The 14,084-nt window shown below is 42.1% G+C and overlaps 1 protein-coding gene across 2 annotated transcripts in view; it reads left to right on the top strand.

The window, feature by feature from the left end:
* dlg3 (discs large MAGUK scaffold protein 3) overlaps positions 1-14,084 on the top strand; it is a 57,853-nt gene that overhangs the window by 20,144 nt on the left and 23,625 nt on the right. For both annotated transcript variants that reach the window (XM_022759832.1, XM_022759831.1), the window contains exons 2-8: positions 5,417-5,470; positions 5,980-6,030; positions 7,367-7,491; positions 7,968-8,137; positions 8,403-8,539; positions 9,803-9,947; positions 11,760-11,904. In XM_022759832.1, the coding sequence (XP_022615553.1) occupies positions 5,417-5,470; positions 5,980-6,030; positions 7,367-7,491; positions 7,968-8,137; positions 8,403-8,539; positions 9,803-9,947; positions 11,760-11,904 (827 nt within the window). The remainder of the gene's footprint in view (positions 1-5,416; positions 5,471-5,979; positions 6,031-7,366; positions 7,492-7,967; positions 8,138-8,402; positions 8,540-9,802; positions 9,948-11,759; positions 11,905-14,084) is intronic.

Genomic DNA, 14,084 nt, shown 5'->3' with positions numbered 1-14,084 from the left:
AACAAAGGTAACAAAATCCCCCTGTAAAGCATAAAATTGTTGTTTCTACACATTTGCTTTGGAAGGGATTAAACAAACGCAGTATACCATGTAAATTAGTGAGCCTCATAGGTGCTGGTAGGTGTGTTTTGTTACCTTCGGACAGAGCCAGGCTAGCTGCTATTTCCCTGTTTCTAGTTATAATTTTAAGCTAAGTTACCATACAGACACGAAAGTGGTATCAATTTTTTCATCTGACTCTGGACAAGAAATAAGCATATTTCCCAGAATGTGAAATCATTTTATTTAACCTAGTATTTTCAGTGTATCTGCTTAACAAAGCATATTCTGTTAAACACAGTATGTTCAGATCAAAACAACTGAGGTAATGCAGCCATAATGTCGTTTTTGAACGTAGTCTCTTTGGATTTCACTCATGACGTATGGATTTAAGACGTGTGTGTGTGTGTGTGTGTGTGTGTGTGTGTGTGTGTGTGTGTGTGAGAGAGAGAGAGAGAGAGAGAGATATGGACAGGCACCACAGAAAGCAGTCAGCCACATCCAGCCCATGGCCAGGCATGTGCAAGCACAGAGCTGCATGAACTGCAGTGAGAGCCCTGAGAGGTGAAGCAGGGGGAGGTGACTAAGCAGGATAGCTGGCCAATGGCGTACGAGCACTGGTTACCATGGGAACACATTGATTATTTAACAATTTGGATGAAGCCTGTGCCCTGCACTTGCCAAGGTTCAGTGGGAGTCTTTGTAGCTTTACTGTCCCGGGGGTCTGCAGCCAAGTGAGTGTTGTGTGGTGCAATGCCAAAGGGACATGATACACATCCCCTGTGATGCTGAGAGACAAGAGACAGATACACAATCTCAACTGACAGAAGAGCAAGATGATAGATTGATGAACAAGAAACTATTATGAACAGATGGTTGAATGAGACAAGGGGGTGAGAGAAAGAAAGGACTGTCGCAAGTGAATTTTCATCGCTACTGGTGGTCACTGGGGACTTGTTGTAATGATCTCATGCTGGGGAGGCAGTCTGGGCTCATTGTCATTGTGTGCATACGAGGTCTTTGTGTCCAGTATGCTCACTTGCTTCCATTTCTCAGTCTATGGTCCATGTAGAACCAAAGTTACTGTACCCCTCACTCTGCATCGCAGGTGGGCAGAAGTAAAGAGCAACAACTATCTGTGAAAGCAGCTTTTAATGACTAATGTATGAATTAAAAGGAAATAAAGGGATTTTATGGTAATCATATCTAGATTTGGTTAAGTCCTGTCATATCTGTCAGTCCCACACATGTACTATACAAAGCTGTTTTTAAAACTTCTTTAGCAGCTCTCAAGACGACCCCATTTAAACCCGGCATTAACATGCAATCTGTATTTATCTATATCTTAACTGGACAAGGAAAGGCACACATTAATGCAAGGTCTAAACACTGGGTCATACCTTGCATTGTGCTTGGAATAGGATCCTTGAGAAGTAGCCCAAGTCAAGTGACACGTCCTCATAGGCAAGAGGAAGTCTTCTGGGTCTCTGAATGCTGATCTTATGGCATAAATAGTTTTTTTTTACTTAGCAGAGACCTTGTCCTTTCAATGAGGAGGCATAATAATTAAAATTTCATGCTATGTGGCCACGTATGGCCTGTGGCTGTCTTATTTATCTTTGGTAGTTCCAGGATTTTGACAAGTCAAATCTCAGAGTAGTCAAGTTCAAATTAAGTTAGAAGTCCACATTTTTGTGTACAGCTCTGGCATTGTATCATATCTGCAACCTTTTACTGCCTCACCTATTGAATCACATCACAGTTCCCTGACCCACATTCACCTGCAACACACTGACAGACATTCCCATCCCCTCCTGGATTGACATCAATCTATAAGAGACTGCTTTTGTCTTCACCTCTGTGATCTTCAACCTGCCTCCCATGGTAGGAAGAATCCAGATACCGTAAGTTAGTGTCTGTCCTCTGCTCGTCCTGTGTGGGCTCATTATAGCACAGACAGATCCTACCTCCAGTATGTGTCATAAAACTTCAGTCGTGGTCAGATCTCATGCTCTTTCTGTGCAGCAGGTTAGCACAGAGGTAAGAGAAGGTTAGCGACAGTCCCAAGGAAGGTGGGGTAATCCAATCTAATCCAAGTTACCTGAGTAAATTGCTAAATGTTAAACAAACTCATGTTCAGATTACTCATGCTGAGATTATCTTCCATTATTCCTTTTTGTTTGCTTGTTATGTGAGATTCAGATAGAGGGATTACGCAGCAATCCCTGGCCAGGATAATACTGCTGTTTTCTACGACTGATGGGTTTATTGTCTTTCAGCTGGACTTGTAGGTTCAGTGATCCCATGGGGCAGCATTGGCTCACTATGATACTTATGATAAGCACTGCAGGCATTGCACTGTAACAGGTGTGTTTTGTCACATGTGGTCTCAGTAGTGGATTCAGTAGTTCAGTCTGTCAGTCACCAGGGGACAATAGTAGCCAATGTATTCCCATGTGTTGCCCTCAGGCTGTGTTTCATCATATCTTGCTGTATGGGCTTTGGTTTCAGGGTTTTCTTTCACAGCTGACTATCACTAACATGGCTGCTGTGGACTTTTACTATTAAACACCTCTCCTGGATTTGGGGCGTGTGTTATAAGTCGGGGTCTAAGATGAAGGGGAGGAAAAAAAGAGCAAAGCATTCATGAGAGATGAGATCTAGTCACATACGTCTGTGCAAACACAAGCACAGACGTTAGCATATGTTAGTGCATATGCAGATTACAATGGAAGGCCCTGTTGTGCTGACTGGAAGGAGGGTGGGGGGTGCGTGTGGAGGGGGGGGGGTCGGGTTGCCAGCCACAGCTGTCCAGAGTCATAGCACATCACCACCGAGAGGAGCAGGTCAGATCCACAGCTCCTGCTTATCCGGAGAGCGACCTTCATTACCAGGGACATCACTCAGTGACAAGTGTGGAGAAAGGAAATGATTTTGATCAAAGGATCAAATCTTTTTAAGAATGTGTTTCAAGTTGCACTCTTTTGTTTGCAGAAGTGTAGCAGCCTCATGCAGCTTGACAGAAAACCCCTGAACAGTGGCCTTTAAATACTCCTCAAGTATCATAATAGCATGTATGCACAACAAATAGAAAGTAATATCTATTGTACATAGAAAAGCTGAGTAGTTGAGTATCATTTGTTATATGACATATGACACTATGTACTGTGTGACATGATTTGTTACAGCATATATATTGTGACATTTATCCCTTTAATATCTGAATGTATATCTTGATTTTCATACAAATGTGGGGCTCACTACTGGAGCTTTTGAAACACTTTCACAATCATTTATAACATGAATATAATCTATTATGAAGTAGAATAATTCTCTCTTTGTTTTGTTAAGCTAGAGCACTCAAATAATCAAAGAAAATTCACTCACTAAACTGTAAAGCAGTTTTAAAGTCCTATTGTGATATCACCAAAAGCAAATAGTAAATAATATCATTGTATTATATTGATTTATTGTCTCTATCTATCTGTCTGTGTACATCTCAAATTTTTTTAGTGCTATAGACTGTCAATATATCAAAGATATCACTACAGGCAGTTACACAATATAAAAGCAAATGGCCTAATCGCACAGCTCACATAGAAGATTGAATCAGAAGTAGTATGTAATATACCCTATAGTCATTTAGGAGGGAGATCATAATCAGCTGCTTGGACACAGGCAATGTCTGCATATATTAAGACAAAGAGGTAAGAGGTTGAGATTGGGTGAGGTGGGGGGTTTAGGGGGAGGGTGGCAGCTAGTGATTTTCCCTTCAGTGTCGGACCTAAGGAAGTGTAAGGTCCCAGAGCAGCACTGTCAGCATCCCCTCACCCACACAGCTCAATCAAATCAATAAAAAGTAGACAGCCAGTGCGCTGTAGTAGAGGACAACCGTCAAGCTGCTCCTAAACCAACCAGTGCGTCTCCTCTTTCACACTCCTGCTTCTCTGTTTCCACTCGGACACCTTTCCTCTGAGGTCTCAGCCCACAGCTTCTCCTCATCTTCTCTGCAGGCCTGAAATGGGCAAAGAAACACCAGGTGGCACAATAGAGCTGAGCTGGGAAGTTTATTGAACTGTGAAACTTAATATGTAAGGCTTGTAGTTGGGTTCAACTGGGTTTTAAAAGCTGGTACTGATACTATGCATTAATGTGCCCAAAGAAAACAAAAATATGAAGAGTAATCAATGTTTCACCAAAAATATTATCCATATCTCAGAAGGGAGCATCAAACATCTAGTATCAATAAAACTCACCACAGAAATCTATATTAATTATATTTTTTTAGTTGAGAATCTAACTATTAAATGGCAGTGGAAACATCAGAATATATTATATTAGTTCAGAATTCTTAGAAAACATTAAGCAATCATGAGGGTTTTGACAAGTCGATTGTTAAGTCAGAAAACAGTGAAAAATGGCCAACAAGATGTCTTTATGTGCCTTTTTCCTTGATAAATTACTTCAACAATTAATCGATTATCAAAGTTGTTGCCAGAATGAAGCATTACTTCCATATTAAACACATATCTAGGGCTGCAATTAACGTTTATTTTGATTAACGTCTAAAATATCAGAAAATAGTGAAAAATGCCTGTCAAAATTTCCCAGAAACCATCTTTAATTTTTTTTGTTTAACCAAGAGTTCATACAGCAAAGCAAAATTTCAATAGACAATGATGTTAAACAGAGGAAACCCTTGCATTTGTGTAACACAAGCTAGTAAATTTTGGTATATTTTTCTCAATAAATGGTTTATCAAAATCGTTGTCTAATCTATTCATTAGCTAATCATTCTCGCGTTAGACCTCAAACAACCCTAACCCCCTAAATTATAGAATAAAATAAGATATATAGAAATAAAATTAGATATTCCCTTTATAGTGTTACGGTACTACCTGAATGGTTACCAAACCATTGCAACCAGCATTCTGTATTTGATACTACATGGTGTTATCTCTGTGTGTGAAGTGAAAGTGAAAAGGACGAGCAATGTGGGATAAACGTATTGTCCCAACAGCTGGAACGCAAGCTGGTTTGTTTTATGAGGTGACCGTGGGATGTCTGGCTGTGGCGGTTAATAAGCAGCGGTCTCTCTGCCCCAGTCCTCATTCGCAGTCCTCACACCTTTCCAACAACCCCCCTATGCGCACACACACACACACACACACACACGCACGCACACACACCCACATACGCACGCACGCACACACACACACGCACACACACACATGCAGCCTCAGCCCCAAGCAGACTGACCGACTGTTCCCATGGCATCCGTTAACTTTGCTCCCTACTGATAGTGTGTGTACCGCATTACGTCTGTGTGCTGCCAGCATCACACACTGAGATAATGTGTATCTCTTCATATTCACAGGCCAACCCTCCCCCCATCATCGTCAACGCAGACTCACTAGATGCAGGCCCTTATGTAAGTATCTGTTCTCTCTCTCTCTCTGTACAGTATATATCTCTCATTCACACTCCCTCTGTGTCGGTGCATGAGCACGGTTATGTGCGTGCTTGAAAAAGGGCTCCTCCTGGTAGCAACATGCTGTTTGCCATGTGGACCAACATCCATTATCCTATTGACCCTGCCTGTTTGTGGGGAATGTGCATTCTGCAGCGGCACATTTAGTGTCACAGTGCATATGTATTTTAAGAAAGAAAGACACTTTTGATTGCAATAAATCAGAAATTCATGGTGGTATTTTTAGTTAGAAAAACAATCTGGTGAATGTATCTTCTGTATTTTTTGTCAATAATCCTATTCTCCACGGTTCTCTGTATTCAGTCTGTACATAGGTCTATTCTGTATTATATGGTATAGGATTTAGATGAAAAATTTGCATGCTTCTCTTTTTTTCTTACCCTGTTTTTAGAAAATGGCATAATTCAGGCTCAGTGATGTAACTAACCATTATGTTTTTATTTTGGCAGGTAAATGGCAGTGATGGGATGTATAAATATGAAGAAATCATTTTAGAGAGGGTGAGCTTTACCAATTGCTTGTTACATTTTTTTTCCCCACAATTTACATATTCCTCTTTAATGTATTTTCTGCATGATGGATGGATTTCTCCCCACTAGGTGGTAGTAAGCAACTCAGTCTTTCTCATTGAGCCTAAAGAACATAAAAACTAAAGAAAAATTCCGTAATTGTATATGAGAATCATATGTGATAGTGTGTGTTAGTGAAGTTATAGCTGTTACGTCACTGCAGTAAGACTGTCTTATGTGCAATGTCTCATGTAAGTTTGAGCACAGAATAATGCCAGTGAGGCATAGCTTTTTACATAATCCTGATGCACATGTCATCAGCAGACGCCAGAAATGTAAAGTGCTCTCCTGTTCAATTGTTCAGCAGGCACCACTGCACTTGTCAGCGATGGTTCAGCTTGTAGTGGCAGAGCTATATGTTTCTGCTCTCATTATTCCACCCACATATAGATGCACCTCCGAACCCATGATAGATGCACAGTATCTTTCTGCCCCTTCCGCTCTAAGTGGCATTTCTGCATGCAGAAGGCTTAAATAAACTATGCAAAGTCACACTTTAAAAGGTCTGTGGGTGTTTAACATTTGGTGGTAAGGCCCAGTGTACTCCTCTCGGCTCCAGAGCAGCACACTGGGAGGCCTCAGCCTCCCTCTGTCCTAATTTGTTGCGACTGTTGCTCATTAATTATAGAAAATAATAAAGTGAAGTCTTTTCTCAGCTGTCTTGTTTGCTGCCTGTCTCTGTGGCCACGGCTGTCAGATGCAGCAGTGTGCCTGGACCCACTGGATCCAAAAGGTTCCTCTGTTGTTTCAGGAGCAGGAACGACAGGCGGTGGTAGTATCTGTCTCCTGCAGAGAGTGAGAAGCTCTGTATCATGCAATAGAAATGACGCTTCTCAACTCATCTTTACTTTAGATCATAAATCCATTTTTCTGTTGACACTGGGCATCTCCACCACTGATGCCTCTCTGTGGGTTGATGGAATAAGCGTGACATTTTGAATGAAGTGCCCTCCTCTAATGGAATACATGGCATTATCATTTGTCACATACAAAGACACACACACACACACACACACACACACACACACACACACACACACACACACACACACACACACACACACACACGTGTCCACAAAAATGGACATCAGAAGTGCCTGGAGCAGTCTGCATTGATCACATGTTCCTCTGAGATACCAATACACTTAAGAGCCATATTGCATTGACCTTGAGCCCACATTGGGTCCAGTCACTTACATCAAAGTGTGTGCATGTGCATGTTGTTTACTGTTCCCTACTGAAAATGCCAATCATAACCTGTGTGCAGGGGAACTCTGGACTGGGCTTTAGCATTGCTGGAGGAATAGACAATCCCCACATTCCTGATGATCCGGGGATCTTCATCACCAAGATTATCCCAGGAGGAGCAGCTGCTATGGATGGACGGCTGGGGTAAGTTCCCTTCTTCACCTTGTCACCCTCCTCCTCTTCCTCCTCCTCATCCTCCTCCTCCTCCTCCTCCTCCTCCTCCTCACCTTATTCTTTCCACCTACTATTTCCAAGCTCCTCTGCACCCTCTGTCCTCTCTCTCTTCTCTAACCTCCTTTCTCTCTTCTTTAATGCTCACTACCAGCATGTCCCGCCAGGCAGTGCTGTGTGGGAGGCAGAGTTTCTACAGCCCTCTGCCCCCTGGCTCTCTGTGTTTCCTCAAAGTTATGATTCATTGGAAAACCAAAACCTAAAACATGCAAAAATTATGATATGGAGTGTTTTTTTAAGCGTGCTTTGGAGGTTTCTGATTACATTGGCCTTGCTCGGGTCTTTCCCTGCCTTTGTGCAGCAAAGTAACTCCATTGCTGTTATCTGTTGACTGACAAGCTGGTGCGTGTGTGTGTGAGATATATATATTAAAACGTTTCCCTCCACAGGGTTAACGACTGCGTGCTGCGTGTGAACGACGTGGATGTGTCCGAGGTGGTTCACAGCCGGGCGGTGGAGGCCCTGAAGGAGGCAGGGCCGGTGGTGCGGCTGCTGGTTCGACGGAGGCAGGCCCCACCCGAGACGATTCTGGAGGTTAACCTGCTGAAAGGACCCAAAGGTCAGGGGCACATTTAGAGAGAAATATACAAGTTCATTTTTATACATCCTTCCTGGAAATGAATGCAATGCTAAATTTGTTACTGTTGTACATACAAGTGTGGGGTTAAATTTGGAAAAATAGACTTTAAGACTAGACTTAAGAAGTGAAACATTGAGCACTGAGGAAGCAGACCCAGACATGGAATATATCTAAAAATGTATAAAATGAAAGGTGGCTCTATATACATGTATTGACTATCTGACTGTGTGTATTACTCAACCAGGGCTGGGATTCAGCATCGCCGGAGGGATCGGGAACCAGCATATCCCAGGAGACAACAGCATCTATATTACCAAGATCATAGAGGGAGGAGCTGCCCAAAAAGATGGACGGCTGCAGACTGGAGACCGCCTGCTAGCTGTATGAGCCCACACCTCCCTCTTATTGAGTCACATATTGAGTGTTCAATTCAAAATGAACTAATTTTAAGTGTTCATTTAATTCACTGGCGAGTTAAACAAAAATTCAGCAGTAGTTGATAGTACCGATTACAAACCCCTATTGCTGTAGGTGGGCGGGTATGTGCTCTATGTAGATGTTAAGTACACTACATTATCTGGTTGGTTGCCTCATCCTGTCATTTCAAGCTAAGTGAGACACACAGCACACATCAACATTTATGACTTTGTGTATGATCGCTAATTAACCATTTGGGAATGAGAGAGAGAACGGTTACATTTGTTTAAGGCTGTTGTATGTCAAACAAGACATTACTCATCACTACAGTCTGTGTGAAAGACCTGCAAATAATTATAGTGAGCTACTCATTTCTGCAATATGCATTTACAGATATGTTGTTTAATTGATCTTTTACAATGTTAAAATACAAATGCGATACCAGTCAGAAGTTTTTAATACATTTAAACAACATTTGTGACTTTTTATTTTATTGGAAATTACTTACATCTTGAATTAGGCATGATCTCATCTTTTCTCACTGACATCTAATAAAATACAAACATCTGGTGGCACACAAGACACTTTTCTGTCATTGTGGGAGTCAAACAAAAAGCAAGCTGCTACTCGTCTGAGAAATACCAAAGAGAATATTTTTTAGCCCTCTGTCTCACATTTTCAACAGGTATCTAGCCTGTGTTCAAGAGCAGTTTAGCAGGCCTAGTGTACACGCAGACCACTTCATTTGCAGCACAATTATACAGTATAGTGTATTATCTACTGTATATGTCTAATTAGAGTGATCAAGATTTCAACATTCTCAGTTCACATACTATACTGTACCTGTTATTTGTTCTCTGATGTGCTATTGACAGTGCAGTAAGCACATTGCTTCAGTGTAACCAAAACTAAAATATGGGGGGTTCAAAAACTTTTGACTGACAGCATATTTCCAGGGAATAGAGTCTTAAAAGACAAACTGTAGAGATTCTTTAAAACCTTAAGCTACTGCTTTTGACCTCTGTTAATGCTGCACAACGCACCAACCTTTCACTCTGCTGTTGAAATGTCCAGAAATCTAATAGTACCTTCAAGCTATGATTCATTATTGTGTTGGCTGGTGTGATGGCTGGTGTGGTGCGTGATGTTGTCACAGTGCAGCAAAGATGTGAGGTGCTCAGGTTTTGATACAAGGATTTTTTCCTCCCCTCTTTTCACGGCATTCAGGTGAACAACATCGTGCTGCAGGATGTGCGTCATGAGGAGGCAGTGGCTGCACTGAAGAACACCTCTGATATGGTTTACCTCAAGGTTGCCAAGCCAGGACCTGTGCATCTCAATGACATGTACGCCCCACCAGACTACTCCAGCAGTACGTATCTATCTCTTCTTGTTATTGTGGTCGTCCTTGTAACGGAGATGCTGTCCATACACTGTCCGAGTCAGGATCTACATTTTACATTCCTTAGCACATACACAGCAGCTGCAAAACTAGAACAGGTTTATTTATATAAAATGTTTAACGTAAGGTAAAGGGTGATTGATAAGTCAAGGTCCATGTGTTTGTACGGGGAATCATCTTTTTTTATCTTTATTAGAGATAGTTCAGCTGTCCTGCGTGAATTTTTGTGTTGGATCACTGTTCTCTCCCCGAAACTGCTATGCCCAGACACCCACGTAGTGAATGTAGTGACTGCTTACACACACACACACACACACACACACACACACACACACACACACACACACACACACACACACACACACACACACAATCCTTCCCACAGCAACAACAAGCACAGTTCTCTGCCTCCCACTGAGTGTGGATGGTTTCTCACATCCCACCTGCTCATGAGAGCCCACGATCTTGAGCTGCAGCATCTCAAATTTCCACTGAACAGTGATTTAGTGTTAGAGGGGGCTATCGAGGGCTTTTCGTATGTTCTAAATGTTTGCAGTTGTCGAGCCCTTAATGCAGACTTAACCCCGCTCTGATAGTACAACCCGTGTTCAGATGATCTGGATTTAAAATGCTTGATTTATCATGCTCAGCTGCCTCCATCAAGAATGTAAATTCAGGGGAAAGAGGTGTATTTTTACGCCTGTGATTCTGCTTTTCCCTGCATGCACAAGGACTACATCAACTTTTTAGAAATGTGTTTCCAATTTTTCCTCTTAGGCGATAAGAGGATTGACAGATTTAAAACATCAGGTGTAGATTACTGAAACATCTCTGTTCATACATTAATCAGTGCTAGTTGTCTATTGTGTAAAGATTAGCACAGACAGAGTAGAGACATGTATAAAAAGCCTAGCCAATTTCCTAAATGCCAGTTTGGTTCTTTAAATGGAAATTCTAGTTTTAAACAACCTGGGCCTTATTTTTGTAGTGTTGGCCACCATCCCTACTGCTAATAATATCATCGTTATCACAATATTAATTGCTAAGATCTGGAAACGCAGAGACATTGCTAAAAAGATAAGCAGTCAGATGATCAGACAAGTTTTGAAAAACCTCACAGGTTGGGCAAACTTATTTGGAAGAGAACATGTTAAAATTATTACCCAAACTGTCCAGTGTCAACATCTAGAGCATACACACTGACTTTTTGAGTTTAACTTTGACCTACTGTCCTTCCTTTTTTTTTTCTGTACCTTTTCTGTACTAGCGGTTTAGATAAAACAGCAAATCTTATAAAGTATATAGTAATAATGGCCAAAACTGGAATTTTCCTTTTATACAGTCATTAAGGTGCACATGACATTCTAATAACTCTAGAGCCATGAGTCTGTTCTAAATGCTAACGTCAGCATGCTAACATGTGGTCACAATGACAATACTAACATGCTGCAGGGATAATGTTCACCATCTTAGTTTAGCATGTTCTTGTGCTAATATTTGTTAATTAGTGCTTAAAACAAAAAGCTAACGGGAATGTATCGGACCTGCTGGATTAGCAGATGATTAAGACCAGTAGGATTCCTCCTCTGGGGACCATGAATCTCTCTACAAAAATTCATTTTGGCAATAGTTGGATCTGGATCAAAGAGGCGCACCGACCGATACCTTCGTTTTTGCTTTGGTAGCAAAGGTGTCAGTCTTACGCTGTGTTCCTGTTGTGCCTCTTGTGCCTGTGTTGTAATCATTCTTCCTTTCCCCCTACTGGTCTGGCCCTCCCCCCAGCCTTCCCCACCATGGTGGACAACCACGTCAGCCACAACTACATGGGGGCAATGGAGCCTAAGCCAGTGTACCCACCGCCCCAGGTTACCCCGTCCAGGTACTCGCCAGTTCCCCGCCACATGCTAGGAGAGGAAGACTTCACAAGGTAGGTTACAGGCCGGTTCCTCCATGAATGATTCTCCTCCCGTACATTACATTCATACAAGCTCTACGAGTGTAGACTTAACTAAAGCACATAGTTTTGCCTCTGGAGATCAGCTAAAGGCCTTTTTTAGTTTTTGCTGGTGTAGTTGTAGTTAAGGAAACATGGCTGTAGAGCACAATTGTATGGGGCTTTTAAAACAAATCTTTTCAATTTGCATGGGGTTCTTTTTGTTCTTAGCCACCTCCATTTTGTTGTTGTTTCACAGGTGTTGTCATGGTTCCTTTGATGATACGTGTACATATTTGTATTTGATGAAGCAAAGCGAATGCTTAGTTTACATATTTCATCTCATCAGGGCTAGAGTGGTGCATACTACATAGCTAAATAGCTGGACGGTGTGGCGGCTGTGTGCTGAGAGAGGCCTCTTGTCACTTCTTGTACTTGTTATGACTGAGGTGTAACCTTTGACCTCCTATCCAAGTACTGGATCAGAAGTAGCATTCATAGGGGCTTGATTGGAGTGTCCCATGAGGCCTTGGGTCATCTTAACCCACAGCTCTGGGGAGGAGGCTGTGTTCTCCCTGTGTGTGTGACTGCATGCAGGCGTTTATACGTGTGTTGTGAGGTGAAAGTGTTACTGGATGAGTGTTAGTTGTGTGGCCCTGTAATGTCCTTGTCCAAGCTGTCTACATGACTTGTATGTGCATTTGTCGCATCTTTGTTGGTTTGTGTGCTTTATTTGTGTCCTACACTTGTCCCGTTCACTGTGATTCCTGTACCCCACAGCAGGGCTGAACCTATTTACAGTGTCATCCACAAACCTGGGGACAGCAAGGTGCCCCAGGCCCTCTACAGAGGCTTCTGTCCTTCCCCTGCTCCCTTGTGCCAAGGTCCGCTCCCCTTCTCTGGCAGGTACTAACCTAGTCCATCACGCCTTGCTTAGCTAACCCTCCTCTCTAGAGCTCAGCATCTTGATCTGGCATCAGACAGGAGTAGGGCCCGAGAGGGATGGAGGCCACCTGCCTCACCAGTAGTATGTAGTACCACATTTGTGCACAAAATACACAAAAAGAAATAGACAGAGAGGAGCAATGGACAGAAGAGGAAGGAGAGGAAAGGGAGGGAGGGGGGGTGGTGGGTGATATTTTTGTTGCTAGAGCTCTCACTTCCAAGCAGGGGTTTCTTTTGGCTTATTTAATCTTTCTGTCTCTTTCTGTGTTGCATGTAAATGTTCCCCCACCTCATGTCTACTTTGCTGCTTATATATACTGGTACTTTAAGTGTGTGGCTGCTCTTTTTTTGTTTGTATGGCCATTCCACTCATATCCAACTCGTACTTAATCTTTCACGACTTCACATGAAACGTGTTAAAACACTAAGTACTGCAAATTGACAGTGGGACAGAAATGAAAGAAATAGGCGTATTATTTCTTGCCCTTTGTGTATGTGTTTTATGTGTTTTTTTTGCTACTACACATACACTACTATTAATGCTTTTCATATTTTCAGTCATTATTTATCCATCAATTTTCTACTAATCTCGTTACATCTATGAATCTGAAACAATAGTGCCCTGTTCCTCGCAGTTTAAAATGGAGTCGTACCTGCTCTTCACAAACACATCTCCACAGGAGTGCAGCCGAAAGGGCTTCACGCTCCCACAAGCTGCTCAATTCCATCTGTCAGGACGCATCGATAAAACTAAGCCTCTATCTTGGGCCAAGTTACTTTCACTGGTGGTTACTGCTGAAGACAATAATAATACATGATATTTATGGCAGTGCTTGTGTTTTTTCACTGTGTGGCATTACTAAATGTGCAAAAGGCCTCCTGTTTGTTGATTTTGTTTTGATGTTGTTTTCACTTACTTATTTACACAGTCTTGTCCATCGTGCATCACCTCATGGATGAATGCCCCAATTTTTCTGTATGAGCCATTGCTTTTATGTAATGTGTTTGTGATAAATGTAGCTTTTATTGTGTAACATATATGCCGTACACTGATTCAAATATGTGTTTTCCTGTGTGTGTGTGTGTGTGTGTGTGTGTGTGTATGTGTGTGTGTGTGTGTGTGTGTGTGTGTGTATGTGTGTGTGTGTGTGTGTGTGTGTGTGTGTATGTGTGTGTGTGTGTGTGTGTGTGTGTGTGTATGTGTGTGTGTGTGTGTGTGTGTGTGTGTG

Source organism: Seriola dumerili, unplaced genomic scaffold, assembly GCF_002260705.1.
Source record: "Seriola dumerili isolate Sdu_G_001 unplaced genomic scaffold, Sdu_1.0 BDQW01000331.1, whole genome shotgun sequence".
NCBI lineage: Eukaryota > Metazoa > Chordata > Actinopteri > Carangiformes > Carangidae > Seriola > Seriola dumerili.
This window is presented reverse-complemented; position numbering and strand designations above follow the sequence as displayed.